Source organism: Amphiura filiformis, chromosome 15 (genome assembly GCF_039555335.1).
Source record: "Amphiura filiformis chromosome 15, Afil_fr2py, whole genome shotgun sequence".
In the NCBI taxonomy this organism is placed as follows: Eukaryota; Metazoa; Echinodermata; class Ophiuroidea; order Amphilepidida; family Amphiuridae; genus Amphiura; species Amphiura filiformis.
The window spans coordinates 48,366,994-48,388,573 of NC_092642.1; the positions used below are offsets into that span (position 1 = coordinate 48,366,994).

Consider the following 21,580-nt stretch of genomic DNA (forward strand, 5'->3'; position numbering starts at 1 on the left):
TGGATTTTTTCAAATGTTGAAATGAAATGCGCGCAAATTGAAGTGGAGTGAATTATAAAATATCCAGTAAGTTGAACATATTGGGATTAAAAACTGTCGAGTGAGGTATGAAGGACTTAAAGGAATGTTAGAAAGTTTGTTTGAACAGAATAAAGAAATTAAAATATCGCAAAAATCAACCTCATTTAAGTTAAAGTCAGTTTCAGAGCTGGTGCCTTTATCGTGCATTGTGTGCTCTCATTCAAAATGCATGGTACCTCGTGGACAAATAATGAAATTGGGTATCGCAGCAAAAGGACTCATAAAATTAAACGGTAGTTGTGATTCACTCTATTTTTTCAAAGAAGGTGGGTATTGAGTGTGGCATTTATTGAAACTTTCAATAATGGGAAAGTTCAACGTGGTTCTTTCATAAATATCGATTCTTTGCTCTATTGCACTTTTTTTTGACTCACCCTGTACAATGAAAGACCTCTTCTACAAATATCTCCATTTTGGGATTTTGATTTTAATTTTCTCAATTCAATCCTTAAGTTTATTATGTTTCACACTTGACGCACACATTTCAAAATCGTGAAATCTGGGTTGTCTGGGTGAGCATCATTGCAAAGGTCAAAGTTCATCTGTGGGATGAGTAAGTTGATGGATGGGACTGTCAGTCAATTACATGCCCAGAGGTCATAAAATGTTAACAATACTCTGGCGAAGATGTCTAAAGACATATAATTAGCTAAGCGCAAAGATCAACGGCCTTAAATGCGATGCAGATTAACCCGAATTGTTGCACTTTGTTTAGCATTTATGATATTACGACCGAGTGTTTTTATGCAATTTATTTAGGTGAGTTATTGCATTATCTTGAAAGACAATTTGATTTCGGATACGCTTATCTACGTTTCGATATATATATTTTCTATTTAAGAATGTTTATGAATGATATAATGAAGCATGCAGAAAACAAAGTAAAAATTCCAATCACGTATAAATAAAGTAATACTAATCAAATCAAATAAACACATGATCTAAAGAAACCGTTTCACATTTAAAGGCCTTTAGCTTATAAAGTGCAGCAAAAACGTTTCAGACCTCAATAACCCCAAGCTAAAAACTGCTTGATACCGACTCACGTTTCACGAGCTATTTTCCTATTGTGCAGAGCATGTTTGGTTTATAATAGTTCATATAAACCATTTAAAAGAGAATGAAACATTTCGCTATTTAATAGGCCCTATAACAGATTGCTTTTAAGGATGTTGAATTATTTTACTAGGGCTGCGTTCGAAAATATTGATTTTATATATTCCGATTTGTAATTAAAAAAACCTGAAGAATCTAACATAAAATGTGGTTATTAAACATTGTCATCATAGTAAAAATGTTAAAGTATTTTTAAACTTAAAACTTAAACTTAAAACTTGTGGCAGAAAAGTTATATTCTTATAGACGATGGCTGATCTCGATCAAGTTTTCTTAAGTTCTGATCATTCTGATGACATGCGAACAAATATACAGATATCACCGAAATTTAATAGAAATTAATAATTTTGAATGACACCTATGACATCTCATTGTCATAAGTTATGGAAACTATATTCGTTAGATTAAATATCTAAAAACTAAATATCAATTTTGCCTACAATATTTTTGGGTATAATATCATCTCTATTTTTGTTATAAATATTTACAATAAAACACGGAAATTATATAACTTACCACCAAAAGGTCCAAAACAAATAAATAGCACGGCTACCTCTGCTTGATATCTTTCCCGGCACCGCCCAAATTGCACCCAGGCCTGAGATGGGTATTTTAAGATGGTTGATGCAGAGGTCAACTCAGCCAAAGGAGTCAACCAAGAAAGAAGGAGCAGAGCAGTGTTGCTAGTTTTTCTATCACCAAAGCGCTGAGTTAAAAATAAAATAACGCGAATAAGGCGCTCATTTAGATACGAATATCCATTGTTTTACATACAAGCAAAGAACCACCCCAATAACGCATCGTTTTATGTCATTGTTAACCTTGTTTAAGGTTTTTTTAAAACCAGTAGTGATTGTTATTTATGAGATGAATTTTGTTTTCGAGGCAAAATTCTTCAAAGTAGCACAAACTTGGCAACCAAATCGGGATATCGGCAACATTTGAAGAGGAGGAGCGTTTTGGATGCAGACGACATTCCAGAAGTGCTTTAAGAAGACCATTGCGCATGTGCACATGATAGCCAATGAGGAAGTGGTATAATATACTGGTGAATGAAGGACAGATGAATGCATCCCATAATTCATTATTCTGTTCATGCTGTTTGTCGTTTAACCCCAACCCAGGATTATTTTTATTACTGCATCCGTTCAGTTTACTTTACATGTTTTCCCTTGCCCTTGTATATCCAAGAATGTTTATGCGGTATAATGAGGCCACATGTCACAGGGGAAGGGAAGTTACTCAAAGTTGGCAAAATTCTCCAAAAATGCCTGAAATTTCGCAAAATTTTATAATATTATGTAAAAGTGCACAAAGCTGCCTGACATTGCCTGGCCACAATGAAAAACATTTCTGCAACTTTGTACAATTCGCGCTTACTTTACGCAGTTTGTTCGAAGGGTGAAGCGATTTTGAGTAATTTTGACAACTTTCGAGCGTATTTTCACCAAATTAAGGCAATTTTGAAAAAAGTGTTTTAACACTTTGTAAAACTTTGAATAATTTTATGAAATTTTGAGAAAATGTTGAGCAACTTTGGGAAACTTTTGAATAACTTTATGCAATTTTGAGAATATGTTAAGCAACTTTGGGCCCCTGTGACATGGGGCCTATAATGTTGATTGGTTGGATTGAGCACATTTCACATATTGATATTTGTTGAGATATTTGAAATACACGGATATCCAATAAAAGCGGGTTCAAACGAATGTGGTGATATTTCAAAATCTGTTTTCACCCATTATTCAGTATTTACATTAGGTGAAAGCCACGTCGTTTAGCTATAATTTGTAGAAAACCAGAGCTCATTTGATTAAACTGTTTGGAAGATATGATCTCAGATGTAAAAATGGTTGCAGCATAAATGTTGCAATTTTCTGTTGACTTCATTGTTGCCTAATGTTGCTATCTTCAGTAAATAGGAATTGCTGCCCATTGTTATCTTCAGTAGACAATAATTGCTACCTATTGCTATCTTCAGTATACAACAATTGCTACTTTAATATTGCTGTCTTCAGTAGATAACAATTGCTACCTATTGCTATCTTCAGTAGACAACAATTGCTACATATTGCTATCTTCAGTAGACAATTGCTACCTATTGCTATCTTCAGTAGACGACAATAATATTGCTACCTATTGCTATCTTCAGTAGACAACAATTGCTACCTATTGATATCTTCAGTAGACAGCAATCAAGTCGCACCCTAATTTTGAAAACGTACGTTCGTCTGTTTTTTGCTCTGTCTAATTTTTCTCAAAAATCAAATCTTTTTCGTAAAAAGTGACACACGTTTGTCAAAAATTATTATTTGGTAGGTTTTACGGTTCCCGAGTTATAGATAAAAATGTAGAAGGTGCAAGTCTCTATATTTTGGCCAATAACTTATAATCCCCTTGGCGGGGGTCCAGGAGGCGGATCCCCTTCCCATTCCATTTATTTAAACTATTCCCTAAACCAGGCCCGCCTACGCAGGATTTTTTTAAGGGGGGTGCTGATTTTGAAAAAGTGGACTTTTTTTACATGGGGGGGCGATTTTGTGAAAAGTGGACTTTCTTCCCCAAATTTGGACCTTTTTTGACCAAAAAAGCGTAAAAAACCTTATTTTTTTGGGACTTTTTGTATACTTTTGCAAATTTGGGGAGGTGCGGTCGCAACCCCGCACACCCCCCCCCCCCTGCGTACGGGCCTGCCCTAAACGTTTACTTCTTCATTTGTCATCAGCCTTCTTCTCCTCTTCCCTTCCTGGTGCTTCCCTTCCTCTCTTCAGGCTCTTATGCTGTCTTTCATTGTCCTTTTCTTCTCATTACCTGTCCCTTCTGGTTTCTCTTTCTCCATTTTCGATTTCCCTTTGTCTCTTTCTTTTCCCTTTCTACCCTCATTTTCCCATTCTTTGCCTGATCTTCTCTTTCCTTCTTATTCACATTTTTTAATTTCTTCCCCTTTCTTTCACTCCTCATTTCCTTTACCTGCGCTTTGAATTATTTTCTCCATACAAAATGTTTTTATTTTTATTTTCACTCAAGTTGTCTTCCTCCCTTTTCCCGAATTTCCTTCCCTTCCTTTTAGGCTTCCCCAGTTTATTTTTACTCAGTTCAGTCCCTGCATCGTCCCCCTCCCATTTTCCCACTCGCCCACCTTGCCCACCCCTATAGCCACGCCACTGCATGTACAGCTCACCTAGACTTGATCCACCAGTCCTTCAGCTGCTTACGCACGGTCATCGGGTTGTGCTTGCAGGTGAGTTAACGGCCATTTTATTCCGCCATGTTGATTGTTTCGAGATCGGGGCCGAGGGACTCAGGCTACAGCTCACCAAGAAACAAACTTATTGGTCAGAATTGGCCGCTGGTCGACCTGATCATGCTGATTGGCTTATGAAATAAGCTGTTACATAATATATCCGCAATGCCCGGGCGCAATGCATGCTGGGATTATATGCAACCAGTCTCTGCCTGATGATAGTGATGTGAAATCACATCTCAGTTGTGTTGATGGAAGGATTTGATTACGGTCAACCCATTAGAATATTAAATTCAATATGGAAATTGAATATCTCTCAACGGAATCAAAGCAAATAGTGAAAACGTGCAAATGGACGCCCTCAATGTTCAGGGTAATGTACTTGGTACTTAGTAATCTCGAGTTTAATCATGTTAAATAGCCATGAAGAAAACATTATTTTTTTATTCATTCTTAATTAAAGGAGGATTTCGTGATTCTAGCTTCCTCTTTTTATGACATTTTTCAGTAGATATCCACGAAAAAGCTTATTTCCAAAATTTCAGTTGATTCCGATTTTGCGTTTGCGAGTTATGCATGATTATGTGTATTACACTGCTCCATAGACAATGTTGTAATTTCGTTCTGGTGCGCCAGAACGAAATTCAAATTTGGCGATATTTTTGCTAAACGAATTAATCTGCAAGAAATATTTGGTACATAAACATTATGTAGCCAGAGGTATCCAGTGGTGTAAAAATCTCAACTTTTTTGGGGAAAAGTGGGGGGATGAGGCTGTGGATCACGAAATGCCCCTTTAAGATCTGAACATGGGACTCAGTGGGTATCTATAACCATCGCTATAACCAACTGCTTCCTTGATAGCTCCCCGGGATAGCTCACTTAGAGAGCTGTCTAGATGTTCAAATCTATCTTGGTAAAGGATCAAATTTTTCTTCTTTGGCCGACTCGAGGGCAAAGATCTGGGGGAAAATGCGACCATGAGTCAACTTTAAATTTACTATACCATGTATACGGAGATTAGACTTCGATTAGATTTCACGACTGAAGAGGGCGTATTATCAGCCAGGAGAGGATCATACATGTGACTAAGGAAGTGCCCCCTCCCTGATCAAATACGTCTCACTTCACTATCTTGGATGAGTGCCAGGGCCACCACTCCAGGACCTTCTAAGATTACTAGACTCTATCCACAAGAATGCCCTTCGAATCATAGGCGTGACCCGGGGGGCACTTCAACTTTGGAGGTGACGCGTATGTAGGGCTGTTAAGACCCCCTTTTCAGCATCGCTGTCACCCAAAGACCCCATATTTTTTACGAACACATGCTCTGTCCCGGCTCTGTCACCTGAAGACCCCCCTATTTTTCCATTTGATCTGTCACCCAAAGACCCTTACAAGTTCAATTTGAACAGCAACTTTCATTTATCACTGGTTTTGTTACTTATTTTGAAAAAACAAAGAAATTTGACGCTATTGAGAACTAAAAATTCGATTTTTGTGGCGCTGTTTCGGTTCTCACCCAAAGGTTCCATTTCAAAAAAAGGTCATGCTCTCACCCAATGACCCCATATTTTTTACATTTAGCTCTCACCGAATGCCAAAAATCATGCTCTCACCCAATGACCCCATATTTTTTACATTTTGCTCTCACCGAATGACCCTTAGTGCCAGCCCTACACCTATATCCATTTCAAATTGAAGTGCCCCCCGAGGCGTGACCGAAGAGGAAGCAAATAAAAAGCTGAACACCACATCTCTCCATCAAAGACGTCAAGTAGCTGCAGCAACAGTACTATACAAAATGCACACCAGTTTGTGCCCACCAGATCTAAAGGCATTGCTACAAAGCCAGTCAGAAGAGCTACCCGCTCCAGCTTGTCCATGCCTTGCCATGCTCTCACAGTTTCTAAAGTCTGCACGAAAAGTAACGCAGCTGTTATAAATACGCCTATAGCTTCAGAACTAATAATTGTTTTCACAATATTTTAACATAGAAAGAAGGATGATTTAGTTACGCGCATTTTGGTACCCAATTTGTCCAATGTCGTTCAATAATAACAACCATGACAACACTGGTAGTGCTTTTAAAGAAAAATACACGAAATCAATGTAAAAGTTGCAGTTTACAGCGTGCAGCGATGGCTATTTCACAAGCATTGTAGCACGTAAAACCCGCCAATAGGGAGTTTACGAAATGAAAATTTACTCCAACCGCAAAGGCAACTTCAGGAATATCGATTGGATTTCTTGCTCAAATTTACTTCAACGCGAACGTCTTGTCGGTTACTACTCCATATTCTCCCCCTCTCTATCCTCGCTCTAGCAAACTCTACCCCTTCCTATAATACCCACTCCAGTTTCCCCCTCCTACGTGGCGTTGCTAAGGACTGAATTTGTTTGATACCGTTTTAGGACCCTAAATTATTTTGATCCCCATATTTTCCAAACCCCACCAAAGTATTTATGAACACTCCTAATAATGCTGTTATGTTAACTTAATACCAAAATTCACGCATGCACGACAATAATACACTGTTTGATTAAGTTAACAATATCTGAATCTTTTAATCAGAAGATAAGTATGATTTTAGCAGTCAAGTTAGCTCAATCGATCTTGAAGCAGCAAAGTCCCTGAATTGTTGTTTAATGGTTTATGGAATAATGTGGGGCCGTAGTGGTCAGCGACAACGTGTGCTGTGGCTTGTGGATCAACGTCTAGGCGTTGTGCCTGTACATAGCGCACTATAAATCATTGAGCTTTGTTTTTTTTTATCAATAATCTTGTGAGTGAACATAAATACAAACAATCAGTCAGAATCAATCAAATACACTGTGATAAATAAAGTTACTTGTTGTTGATTTGAAAGTGCTGATGTCAATGCTCTTGTTGATGTATATCCTGATTCACTTGTCCTGCGAAGATCACTGTTCAGCGAACTCCACTGAAGACTTTTATATCCTTTGCATAAAATCATCGCACAGTTGATTATCTCCAAGATGGTGCTATTTTCACCGTTCACGCAATTACTACAGGAAAACATGTCTGTCTTGGATCCCCCTGTTTCCACTTACATTGACAGATGTGTTGTTTCATAAACCAGACTTCAGCAAGTCGACAGCATAATATAATTATATATTCCTTTCTTGGAAGAGGTACGCACTTTCACGTATTCTAGATCTTACTGGTACATTGACTACATTAGATATGTCTGGTTTGCAATTTCCTTTCTTTGAAGGCATATGGACTGTAAGCACACTAGCTAGCCCAGAACACTGAAAACTGTGAAGAATTGTGTTAACATTTTCTTATATCCCAAGCATAGAAAAATCCCATTATATTAATAACCAGTTACTTCACAACATATGATGTAATCGGGAAATTCCCAAGAATAATTATATACATTAACCTTTTACATTACATCACTTCCTGGTTTTTTTCCCAACATGATGTCATATTCAATTCATGGTGCAATACAATGAATATTCTAGAGAACAGGGGATTCCCAACAATCCAAAATTACCCAGGGCACATCAAGCAAGTTTCTCCTTTCAACAATTCTAATTAAAGAAAAGTTACAGGTTTATACAGTTTTCGTATACGGGTGGATTTCATGCTGGTTGCTGGTTGATACTGCATGCCGCCTGCCGCTGAGCGGCGTGACGCTACGCGCTTCATTATTCCTCTTGCATTGAAAGCTAAAGTTGCCGCTCTTTTCTCATTGGTCAAAAATCGTATCATGTTTTTATGCCAGAGCATGAACGTATAAAACCTACCGATACGACGTATCGGAAGGCCTAAACTTATCGTAAGTCCCAAACCCATTGGATAACTCTTCCATACGATGTATCACCCCTCTATCCACCCAGTCATCTGTCCATGGGATAAACATTCATCTCATGTCATAGTTTATTTTGATTACTGGATTCAAGTTGTCTAATTGTGGACTACTCGCTTGAAGTTTTTGGGTTCCCTGCCTTCTTTGACTATGGTAACTGGAATCAATGGATGAGAGCTCTTCTGTAGATAGTTCTGTAATGATGAAAACACAAGATATAAAATAAGAATTTTAGAAAGAATTACGACAATTGGCGATTAACGCGATTTCATGTGCAACGCCAAACGGAAGCGCCGATATCAGTGCAGCGTAGCCATGATTTTAGTGTGAGGGGGCAAAGCCAAATCTTCGTCCCTATATTTTGTCATATCAATTAGTTTTGTCCCATTTTTAGTCATTTTAAGGGCACTTTACTTTTTGCTGTCCCCATTTTATCCTGAAAATTTCTGGGGACAGCCACCCCCCCCCCTCCCCCGAGGCCGATATACGAATGTATAATATTACCTAATATTCATACGTGGCGGATCCAGTACTGCTTTAGAGGTCCAAAATAATATCCCTTGGCATCCCATTGATTTACTAGCCTCTGAGCACTATTGGACTTTGCCTGGCTTTGGCTGTCAAAGTTTCCTGCAAGGTTTACCGTAATTTCGGGCACTCTTAGAGAAAAACAAATAATACAAAGTCCTTCAAGAATGAGATCTCGTCTGACAGAAGTTTAAAACTATATAGCGGCTTCGGCCTCGTCTCAGGACCACGTGAAGACCAAAGTCCTGATGGTCGTAATTATTGCTTAAAACACAAAGAAATTGCTTTGGTGGTCTATCTAGACTAGACATGGATTAATGTCCAGGTGTAAGTTTGCCAAATAGCTCCAAATAGATCCGAGCTAAGAGGTATTCTTGACTCTTTGTCCAGAGGTAGATCACTGATGATAGATATCATGTTACTTACGTGTGCAATGATCATTCCATTCTTTGAAATCACATCATCGACTGCATTACCAATCCATATAAAACACATCAACCCAATGTCAACAACAAATACAGCCTGCAAAAATAATACAAGTACTATTTATCATTATTAATCCAAAACGACTTTCAATCACGAAATTCCTCCACCTCCTCCATAGCACCTGACATACGTTGAAAATAACCTCAGAGCGATTCAACCATGTCAGAGAACATAAAACAATGCAAATAACCAACGGTATAACAATTGAAATGGCAGCCATGTTGGAGGACAGATCGATTTCACAACCATGCCAATGAGATAGAACTCCGGGAAAAGTGAGTACCTTATTGGTTTAAAATACAATCGCTCACCGCGCGCGGAATATAAACTTAGAATATAATCTTACTCGACTTCCAGTAAACGTTGCAATTTGTGTATTGAAGAAAAGTACTTCATAATCTACAAACCTGAACTATCTACTTTAAACAAAAGGAATGAACTCGTTAGCACCTGCCGTCATCGCAAAAAACATTTGCTCTGTAATTATAATTAATTGCCTGACTCTGAAACCAATGTCACCATATACTCTGAAAGACACTAATCACTTGATTGATGATTGTTTGCAATTTGTGTATAAGCCTTTATAGTCAATATCATTTTTGTGTATGATCAAGTGTCATAATGTTCATTATCTTATTATGATGTCTACCTTGTATTGACTTTTATATTGTCTTGTATGATTGCACTGTTTCCTAAAGTAGGTTCCACAATTTATATCATTTTGAGTAATTTTATTGGTTCGTTTACTGCATGTACAAAATCATTATTTACCTGGTGTGGACAATGTGTATTGTAGCCTCTCATTAGGTAGCCTCTCGAGGTAGGGTACACAGGAGCATGACCTTTACGCCACACGGGTAAATAGATGGGGAAATAGGAGTATAAACTGCTGACCAGTAGATACCAGATGTAGTAACCATGGCATATTGGATGATCTAAGGGAAAGCCCATATATTTACAAGAATATCCATACCTTCAAGGTGAACCTGTCATCATTCCTGATGTCTGCATGGGAAACGATGATTCTCAATGTGGGGCTTTAAGCAAGAATTTTAATTTGATGTGTTTGGGTACTTGCAGTGTATACTATTAGCTAGTATTTTAGGGCATGCACTTTTTTTAATCACCCGCAAATTATAGATTATAGTTTGATCATTACTCACACTGGAATCGAATTTTGAAGCTGGTATGGGTAACGTTGGTACTTCAAACTCCAGTTGAAACTCCAGTTTTCCATTGGCGATCGACATTCTAAATTAATTTCAGGAAAAAAGAAAGGGCATATAATTAAAATATTGATTTAAAACTAGAGCGACGGTTCAAGTTTTAGCACTATACGAGGGACAGAAGGCCTATATGCATGATTTCGCCCACTCGTCGAGACTTTTATTTGATGTGATCATTTATTAATAATAATAAATTAAAAAAATTATTATAATTATATAATGTTCAATTCTAGACCTGAATAATACCAACAGCTATTACACTAATAAACTGTATATACACATATATTTCATGTATTTTGTAGCAATTTTTAATATAGATTTTCATTTCTATATCAAATTATTCATCCTTTTCTGATTTTTTTGTGGTAATTTTAATCAGTCTATAAACTGTACATTTGTGTGCAAATTGAGGGTGCTCTTTGCATATATTTTTAATTTAAATTAGCCAAATAATATGCGTTAACCTTACATTTCATGATAAAAAGTTTTTTTTTAATTCCCTTGTCATTTGTTAGTCTGTTTGCTGCAATGTTCTAATACCATTTACAAGTATCTATCCCTTGTAAACATGCAAACAAGATTTTACATAAATCGCGCCATCATTGTTCAACTTTTCTTAAAAATGACTCCGTTTTACATGCCATCAAACAACCGTGCCAATGTTTCTTTCTCGTATCGTTATCATGGTTATTCAGTTTTGATGTTTATCATCATCATCATCATCACCATCATCATTAAAGGAGGGTTTCGTGATCCTAGCATGCTCTTTTAATGACATTTTTAGTAGATATCCACGAAAAAAGCTTATTCCCAAAATTTCAGTTGATTCCGATTTTGCGTAAACTTGCGAGTTATGCATGATTATGTGTATTGCACTGCTCCATAGGCCACTGTTGTAATTTCGTATACCAGAACGAAATTCAAATTTGACTATATTTTTGCTAAACGAATTAATCTGCAAGTAATTTTTGGTACATAAACATTATGTAGCCAGAGGTTTCCAGTGGTATAAAAAAATTCAATTTTTGTTGTTGAAAAAGTGGGGGGATGAGGCAGTGGATCCCGAAATGCCCTTTTAAAATCATAGTCATCATTGCCAAAACTTACATGTATTATTATTATTATTATTATTGTTGTTGTTGTTGTTTTTGTTATCATTATCCATGCATATTGCATGACCATACAATGGCCCGGTTAATGGCAAGGCGATTAGGCGACTAACCTGTATAAAGAACCTGTGCAGTTCGCGTATCTGTCTTCCTCCTCTTCCTGGATCTCATCTGCCTCATGGGATATGTCTCCAACCCTTACAGATGCTGACTCTGTTTTGACTCGTTTGGTCTTCATCTTTACTGTTTACTATTAAAGCAGCCTACAAAGGAAATGTTTTATATGATGTAAACCCATTGATAGTGATACATTATGATTTATGATATTTTTAGTAGGCCTAAGGGCCTAGATTTCGTCTTCGTTTGTAAGAATCAAAATCCACCATATATATGGTCATAGACTATCGAGTGACTATTTATGTTATGGTCATAGTCCTATATTTTAAGTCACATTAAGCTACAAATGGAAAAAATGTGGGGAGTTGAAGAATAATAGTGTGGTTTTGTGGCAGAGGGAGCCAAAATGTTTTACACCAAGTTCCTTGTCGCATGTCTCAAATAGGTCACCCAAAAATGGAGGATCCGTATATAACATGAAAATGCTTTCTTCAAACCTCAAAATGCTTTCTTCATATGTGGTTTATTCTAAAAGTATAATACCTATTGTAGAAAGTTTGGTGTCATTTTGTAGATAATTATGTGTTTTTTTAGGTTTTTTTTTATCTTTTCCACAAGGCATCGAGATGCCCTGTGCTTTTATTATTTTTTAAATCATCAAAATCAACAAAAAATCACAATCAAATCACAAAATCAAAGAACAATCAAAAAATCAAAAACAAAAGATACAAAATGTTGCACTACATTTGTAATATAATATACAATAATAGTCAGTCCTGACTCACAAACAAAAAATATATAAAATAGATTACAAGTAAAATCTCCACTTTTTATAATGAGAGGAGAGCTTACTAGTATCATGCCTTTATGTTCTTTCTTTTTTTGTTTGAAGGGCCCATTGAATGTCTTTCTGAATCCATATTTATTTTGAGCTAGGCCTATATAGCTTTCAGAAAAGGAAAATATGGGGTTCAGTGTGACAAGAAAGATGCTAATTTTGTTGATGTTCCACCCTGTATATTCTTACCCATGATGTTATACTTTGTTGATTTGGCATTCTTGTAATAATAGCTTTCCAGAAATCTATAGTTTGTGAAGTGAATCAAAATTGGTGATATTTTTCTCATTTACATTATGTTACACAGAAAATGACCAATTCATGACATGCGACCATATACATAATAGGCCTATATGGTACTTTATTATACTCAGATGTCCATCCCTGGTACTAGTATATCCCATACATTTACATAATATAGGCTAGTAATAGTATAATTCCTGAAATGTCTACCCATCCAGACTATTCCAATTCTATGAGTTGATTAAAATCCATTTGCACTGATATTATATTTATACTCACTTTGTACTCGTGTGTACTAGCTATCCACAACCCAGAACTTTAATAGTGCAAGATATTTTAACCGGGATCTTCCCAGCGGCACCACCCAAAATTGCATCCAGACCCGATATTCTGGATGGATGATAGAGGCCGCGTCAATGGTGAACCGCATCAATCAGAGCAGACGGAGTACTAGCCAAAATACAGTCTCATATCAGATGGTGAAATGGCAGAGTTCATTTCCATGCAACAATTATCACATCATGCGGATATCAAAATTTGACCTGCAGTTGTGCAGCATTACACTCAATTGCCATAATTATTTAAGGGTCATTCTATCATGTCTATGAACATGATGAATATAAATAAATTGGTATGCCCTGACAGATGAGCCCGGGAGATGAGCATGTTTGAGATTCCAGTGAGCATGGTGAGCAATAGAGCAGTGTTGCCAATTTTGCTTATAACCTGAAGCACGAGGTTTACGTCATGATCGACGAATAACCATATAATTTTATGTCATACATCTGTAGCCATGGGATCTGTAGGCCTACATAAAAGCGGGCATAAAAGCTCATAAAGCCTTTCAAAGCTATCGACGAAGAGATGACAGGGCTTCAAATTAGTTATTTCATGCGCGTATTTGGGGGGGGGGGGCTTTGGGGGCGAGAGCCCCCTGGGGTAAAAGCAAGGGGCGGCAAAAACGAAGGGGCGACAAAAAGAATTAGTAAAGAAAAAAGGGCGGAAAAATTTGAAAAAGTATAAAACATTTTGAAAATGTGTTTTTGGGTCAACCGTTTTGGGGAAGGGCGGCAAAATTGAATTTTCTTCACCCCCCCCGGGGTAGGAGCGGCCACGGTACGCCACTGATTATTTTATCAGGCCAGGCAAAATCGTCAAAACCAGCCACCCAATCGGACGGTAAAATAACCCTGCTGGCAAGAAGTATTGCAGTATTGGAGTTGATCGGGGTTGACATTCCTGAAGTGCACAGCTGACAGCTAATGGCCGGTGCAAATGGGGAACCACACATAAAGACATCTCATAGAAGCTTCATAGCCCAGCCGGGGATAGGCATAAGTGTTCATATTATAGGATGGAAAAGTTGGTTCGTTTGCTTCTTTGTTTAAACGGTCGCTCCGCGTGGACTCCCGTGGAGACACGCTTGGGTCCTGATGGGACCAGGCTCAAACAAAATGCTCAAGCCAGGCTAAAAAGCCTATAGCATGCGGAAGTTGGAGCATTGATTTAGATCGACGTAAGTTTGTTGACGCCCTTAATGCGGTCATAACAATAGCTAACAATAATGGTTGATCTCCCTTTTACGGTCTGAAATTTATTTGATCCCCCTCTCTTCAGAACAGATTTTCATATCAGAGAAAGACTAGACCCGTTGTTGTACTCCCACGAAAATCAATATTCAAATCATGATCGTGGACTTGTGCATAGCTTGAAAGGTAGGTTTTGAAGAGAATGAGGGCGTAATTATCATCGACTAACAGAAGCAGATAGGCTCCGACCTGATGGCCCTGTTACCAACATTCACAACTTTCTGATAACCTAACCCTTACTGGGGCACCAAACATGATATTCACAACTGGCCAGATGGCTCACCTATAATTGTGGTTCACCAATGGTACACCACTTGTGGTTCATTACTGGTGCACCAACATTCACAACTGACAACTTCCCTGATGGTCCACCTATAATTGTGGTTCATTACTGGTGCACCAACACAACTGACAACTTCTCTGATGGCCCACCTATAATTGTGGTTCATTACTGGTGCACCAACATTCACAACTGACGACTTCTCTGATGGCCCACCTATAACTGTGGTTCATTACTGGTGCACCAACATTCACAACTGACAACTTCCCTGATGGCCCACCTATAACTGTGGTTCATTACTGGTGCACCAACATTCACAACTGACAACTTCCCTGATGGTCCACCTATAATTGTGGTTCATTACTGGTGCACCAACACAACTGACAACTTCTCTGATGGCCCACCTATAATTGTGGTTCATTACTGGTGCACCAACATTCACAACTGATGACTTCTCTGATGGTCCACCTATAATTGTGGTTCATTACTGGTGCACCAACATTCACAACTGACAACTTCCCTGATGGTCCACCTATAATTGTGGTTCATTACTGGTGCACCAACACAACTGACAACTTCCCTGATGGTCCACTGTGGTTCATTACTGGTGCACCAACATTCACAACTGACAACTTCCCTGATGGTCCACCTATAATTGTGGTTCATTACTGGTGCACCAACATTCACAACTGATGACTTCTCTGATGGTCCACCTATAATTGTGGTTCATTACTGGTGCACCAACATTCACAACTGACAACTTCCCTGATGGTCCACCTATAATTGTGGTTAATTACTGGTGCACCAACACAACTGACAACTTCCCTGATGGTCCACCTATAATTGTGGTTCATTACTGGTGCACCAACATTCACAACTGACAACTTCCATGATGGCCCACCTATAATTGTGGTTCATTACTGGTGCACCAACATTCACAACTGACAACTTCCCTGATGGCCCACCTATAATTGTGGTTCATTACTGGTGCACCAACATTCACAACTGACGACTTCTCTGATGGTCCACCTATAATTGTGGTTCATTACTGGTGCACCAACATTCACAACTGACAACTTCCATGATGGCCTGCTTATAATTGTGGTTCATTACTGGTGCACCAACATTCACAACGGACTACTTGCCAGATGGCCCACCTATTGTGGTTCATTACTGGTGCACCAACATTCACAACTGACAACTTCCCTGATGGTCCACCTATAATTGTGGTTCATTACATATGCACCAACATTCACAACGGACTACTTGCCCGATGGCCCACCTATAATTGTGGTTCATTACTGGTACACCAACATTCACAACTGACAACTTCCCTGATGACCCACCTAGCTATTATTGTGGTTCATTACATAATGGTGCACCAACATTCACAACGGACTACTTGCCCGATGGCCCACCTATAATTGTGGTCCATTACTGGTGCACCAACATTAACAACTGACAACTTCCCTGATGGCCCACCAATTGTGGTTCATTACATATGCACCAATATTCACAACTAACAACTTGCCAGATGACCCACCTATAATTGTGGTTCATTACATATGCACCAACATTCACAACTGACAACTTGCCTGATGGCCCACCTATAATTGTGGTTCATTACAGGTGCACCAACATTCACAACGGACTACTTGCCAGATGGCCCACCTATAATTGTGGTTCATTACATATGCACCAACATTCACAACTGACAACTTCCCTGATGGCCCACCTATAATTGTGGTTCATTACATGTGCACCAACATTCACAACGGACTACTTGCCAGATGGCCCACCTATAATTGTGGTTCATTACTGGCATGACTGGTGTGCCAACATTTGAACTTCCCTGTGGTTCATAACTGGTCTGCCAGTTGCCATTATCAGTAACAACTAATCTGTCAACAGTTCAACTTGCCCATGTATTAAAAGGTTTTGCGATGCTCGCTGTCGAGCTTAGGGTAGACTTCTCCGTAGTCCACTTGCCAATTGTGCACTACTCTGGCTATTACATTTAAGCTTAAAACTCTGATTTAATTAATGAGTGCACAATTGATAGATTTTCACAACTGATCTTTTCAGTCACCGTACGCCCTCTGTTTGATAATAAACTGGCAGATTCTAAAATTAGAATTGTTCAGTATTGAAGTGTCATTATAATCACAGTTATAATTATGCCATTATGATACCGGTATGTTGCATTCAATAATATAAGCCTACGTAGGGCCTATACTTTACTTTTACTGTCACAAATATAATTATATAGCCTAAACTTTTTCATAACCATTTTATACTAGTATTTTGATGTAGGCCTACTAAATATCAGTATAATTTCGAGTTCCACTGAATGCGTTCATCATGATTAATAACATTTTTATTTATCAAAAATCGACTATGGCATAGTCTAAGCTTAGGGATTCAGGATTAGACATTAAAAATTGTCATTAGGTGTTTGCATCAGAAAAATATTGGCAATATGGAAGAAAACGGCAGTGTTTATCAATTCAGTTGTGTGTAGCTACTACAAATGTCTGCACAGCCAAACTCCTCCAAAATTTACTAAAACTGAACGTGACCATGTAGTCTTATCACTTGCAGGGTAAGTTAGGCACCACATCGAATTTGGTCCTATAGAACTATCGGTGCCAGGTTAGGTACCAATGACTCTTAACGTCACTCCCATGCAATAAATTGTAACAAGCATAATAATTAACAGTTGCATAGTGTTATTGGTTTTCATTTAAATAGAAAACGAATGCACTGTACAAATGTTCAGGGTACGAAAGTGCCATCGGTACCTCTTCGGGCAACCGATAGCGCTATAGGGCCTTATTAAATAGCACTCTTCTGCTGCCCAAAAATGAGAGTTTGGATTTTCTTATTTAGCGAATCACTGATGGTGTCTTTAAATAGTTAGCACTGGCAGTATAGATGAGGTGACTTCTGACGTCAATGCCTGGCAGTATGCGCACGCATCATCACAATTTCCTTTGTTTTTTGCCTGGCAGTATGCGCGCGCATCATATTTTGTTCAGGGCTCGTGTTTTTAAAACTCCCGCCACATCACAATAAGGCTAATGAACATTGTAGTGGTTGCACGGGGTTCACTCAAGCATATCAATATACCAGTCCCTTGCCTTTGTTGATAAACATTGAAGTCACCTCATAGTTTAATACATGACCAGGAGATCTAAAACCAACAAGATTAAAATGGGTAAATCTAACTTTACATTTACAGATGGGGAAAACTTCTTTTCCTGAATGCAAAACATTATTTTGATAGAATTATAAGTGAAATTGGAGCATGTTTAATTTTAACCCTTGTATGAAGTCATTTTGGAGGCTAAAATACAGCTAAGTTACTGTCTGTCCACTAGAAGTACAAACCAAATCTGTGGCATCTGGGGTCGATGCTTTGCATCACACGCGAACGCGACGTAAAGAGCATGATGCGCTTGGCAAGTACAAATCGCGAGCAGAATTGGCGCGTCAAACCAGTTTCCGAGGTCTATTTACTTTGTGCTTCTATGTGGACAGACTGTAGGAACTGGCGAATTTGATAGCAGCACACCGAAATTAGGTAAAATGTGATAGTTTCCAAGTACTCAAAAAGCCCTAATCATGCTAATGAAATGTTGTGCAATTGTGCAGCTCTTACAAAAACACAATACCTTTGCTTTTTTTCTCTTCAGAATAATCCAAGAAGATGGACAAATGAATGAGACCTATGAAACATGACGTTGGTAAGAAAGAGACATGGCAATTAACATTATCCCTCTTTACAGCACAGATTTAATTCATTTCAATTTCTGGGCCCCAATATATTGTTTACATCATAAATTATTGTGTAGTACATGTTTGCAGTATTATAGATATGTCACTCATGCTTGCAATGTACATTGTTCAGCTTTGTAATCACCAATCTGCGATACTATTCGCTGGCATAGTGCAAGTGCATAGTGCAAGTTAGTAACCATTGGTTGAAGCCTGGGCTCATACACCTGTTCCAAATTATGATATGCCATAGGCTTTGTGTTGTGATCATTTCGATCAGTGGTTCGTAACAAAGAAAGCGTGAGCCAGTTGTCCTGACAACAGTCCTATTCTAACGTGCACTACGCCAGCGAATACAAATTGAATGTAGGGGTATATAAACTTGCAAATTCAGTACTTTTTGCATCTGGAAAAAAATAAGCCCTTTTGCAAAAAATCTACCCCTGGTTGAAAGGGTTTGCTTTGCAGGTACATGATATTTTGTAGGTATGCTTGCTTATTTCGGGTGGTTTTCTCGAACCACTAGACGTATGTATATTCAAAGTCAACTAGAGAAACACATGGGGCTTATAGCTTGATATGGAATGGAGTTTAAGCCATGCTATAAACATCAGAATACTTATTAGGCACAACATCTAATTTGGTCCTATAGCACGCTATCGGTGCCCCACAAGGTACCGATAGCTTTTTCTATCGTACCCTGAACATTTGCATACTGCTTTTGTTTTTATCTAAATGTAAAACGATAACACTATGCAAATGTGTTAATCATTATTCTCGATACAATCTATTACATCACCAGGGTATGATAGAAAGAGTCATTGGTACCTAACCGGGCACCGATAGTGCTATAGGACCAAATAAGATGTGGTGCCTAAGTAACCCAGTGTCTTTGGCTATATGCCTGTTGGTATATTTTATTCCACTGTGCAGTATTCATTGGGTAAGTCACATACACTGTACAAAATATGTACTGTAATTTACAGAAATTTAACCTCGTTCTATTGTTCTAAAACAATACTAACCAGTCCCAATCCCCAGGTCAGGGCACCAGAAATCAGGTTTTAAAAAAGTAGTCTACAGGGCAGAACATTACAGAACAGTTCTGACAACTTCTGATGCGGATATTTATATATACTTACAGCACACGTTTTTTCCAGCGTATTCAATAATGGTCTCGATCCATGTTTGTATATTCAGACCACCATAAACCCAAGGTACCAAAATTACAAATTAGGCACTCAAGTATTGGCTATAATACCTATAATACCACATTTGTTTGGAGTAACCTTTATTTTTGTACAGGTATTATTATCAAATAACAGGCTCACTGATTCCACACTATGCAGTGTGGAAGAGATCAATAATATTTAATTCTATCTATTTTGGACAATGGTTGAGGTCCAATGCGCTGTAACCTTTTATCAATGATCCAATGTGATATGGAATTGCCATGCCAAATTATTGCATTATGTACATACTTTTTTACAATTTTCCACAACCATCAGTATAGTATATGCTTGTTGCCAGCTGCTATCAATTTTGCTATTCCTTACAAAAACAGAGCATTTCCTTTTTAATTAAAGTCCATGCCCTCATAATTGTACACATAGTATAACTTGATGATTCTCATGACTTGGTTTATTTTCACATTATGCTATAATACGCCTGTATATTGGCCAAATTATATTTTGTTCATTATATATAATATATATGTCATGTATACGTCATTAGATAACTTCCACAAAACATTAATGCAATTGGTTGACTTTTGCTCAAAGGAAATCGGCATCTTTTAGATCTTCAACTATTTTTTTAAACCCAGAACTCGATTGTGTACGACCATAATTTTGATGATGTAAACGGGGTAATATTATTAAAGTTCAGGTTAATATCATTGTAGTTCAATCACAATATACTGTACCCCAGATAATGTGTGCCTTCATTCTTTAGATACCAAATATATTTGTTTCTAAAAAACTAGATAAAATTGTTCCATTTAGTTTAAATGTGACCTTTTTCTAACAAAAGGGCTTTTGAAAAAAATAATAGCCCATGCTATAAGCAATAGACTTTCGATATCATTTCACTTAATATAATATAGATATAAACAGCTTTAATATCCAATTCATATACAATCCCATATTTGTGTTAAAAGAAATCCATCTTTATTCATTCAAATCAGATATAAACAATTTATATGCATAATATTGAAACAGCTTTTCGTGGTACAAAGACGTAATGATTCCTAATAACAAATTACATAATCATATATGTACATAAATGTGCATAGCAACGTGTTTAAGGAGTTCACTAATTCTACAAAACAGATTTGTGCAGTGGTGGTGCTGGTATTCAATTCCCAAAATATAGAAATACTTATCATTATTAACACTTCAGATAGTATTATTTCTTGAAAGACCAAACTAATAATAAAAGAGATCATGAGCAAATTTTTACAGAAAGACGACAACACACGTGTGCTTCACTTAAAAAATAAACAATAATAATAAAGGTCAACATGCATTTAAATTTTGTTAAAATGAAAACACAAAGAGGTACAGAATTTCTATACAAATCATCACTTATTATGCACTCCCATAGATAATAATAAGCACGACCACGACTACGTAGTGGTTAACTAGAAAAACCTGACATGGGAAGTATTGATGTGACTGCATGATCCAGTTTTTAGTATGCAATCAAATTGGGTTATTCCATTTAAAATCCACACTACCCCTGTGGAAGATTTTGGAAATATCTCCCACAGGGGGAGTATGAATTTAAAATGGAGCACCGCATTGGAAGCTTCATTTGAATATTATACACCCTCTGAGGAAGATTCAGATTGAATCTTTCTCAGAGGGTGTATGAAATTCAAATGGAGCTGTTTAATGTGCTCATTCCATTTGAAATTCATACTCCCCCTGTGGAATTACCTACTTCCAAAATCTTCCACAGGGGGAGTGTGGATTTTAAATGGAATAGCCCAATGAGCATTGCTCTTTAAATTCCCGAGATTGAGATCAGGACCAAATCTAAATTAGGATTAAGATATTAAATCTAATAGATTATAATTCAATCTCATTTGCTTTAAATACTTCTAT

General features: G+C 37.6%; 2 protein-coding genes across 2 annotated transcripts in view; both read right to left on the bottom strand.

Moving 5' to 3' along the window:
* Positions 1 to 1,866, bottom strand: part of LOC140171755 (gelsolin-like protein 2) — a 28,933-nt gene extending 27,067 nt beyond the window's left edge. The window contains exon 1 of the mRNA XM_072195075.1: positions 1,714 to 1,866. The gene's annotated coding sequence lies outside the window, so the exon portion shown is untranslated. The remainder of the gene's footprint in view (positions 1 to 1,713) is intronic.
* Positions 1,867 to 6,989: 5,123 nt separating this feature from the next.
* Positions 6,990 to 13,318, bottom strand: LOC140171752 (gelsolin-like protein 2). The gene is made up of 5 exons (XM_072195071.1): positions 13,107 to 13,318; positions 11,743 to 11,892; positions 10,458 to 10,545; positions 9,235 to 9,330; positions 6,990 to 8,474 (listed from the first exon to the last, which is right to left on the bottom strand). The coding sequence occupies exons 2-5, from the start codon at positions 11,865 to 11,867 to the stop codon at positions 8,379 to 8,381; spliced, it is 405 nt and encodes a 134-aa protein (XP_072051172.1). The 5' UTR covers positions 11,868 to 11,892; positions 13,107 to 13,318; the 3' UTR covers positions 6,990 to 8,378.
* Between the last annotated feature and the right edge of the window lie 8,262 nt (positions 13,319 to 21,580).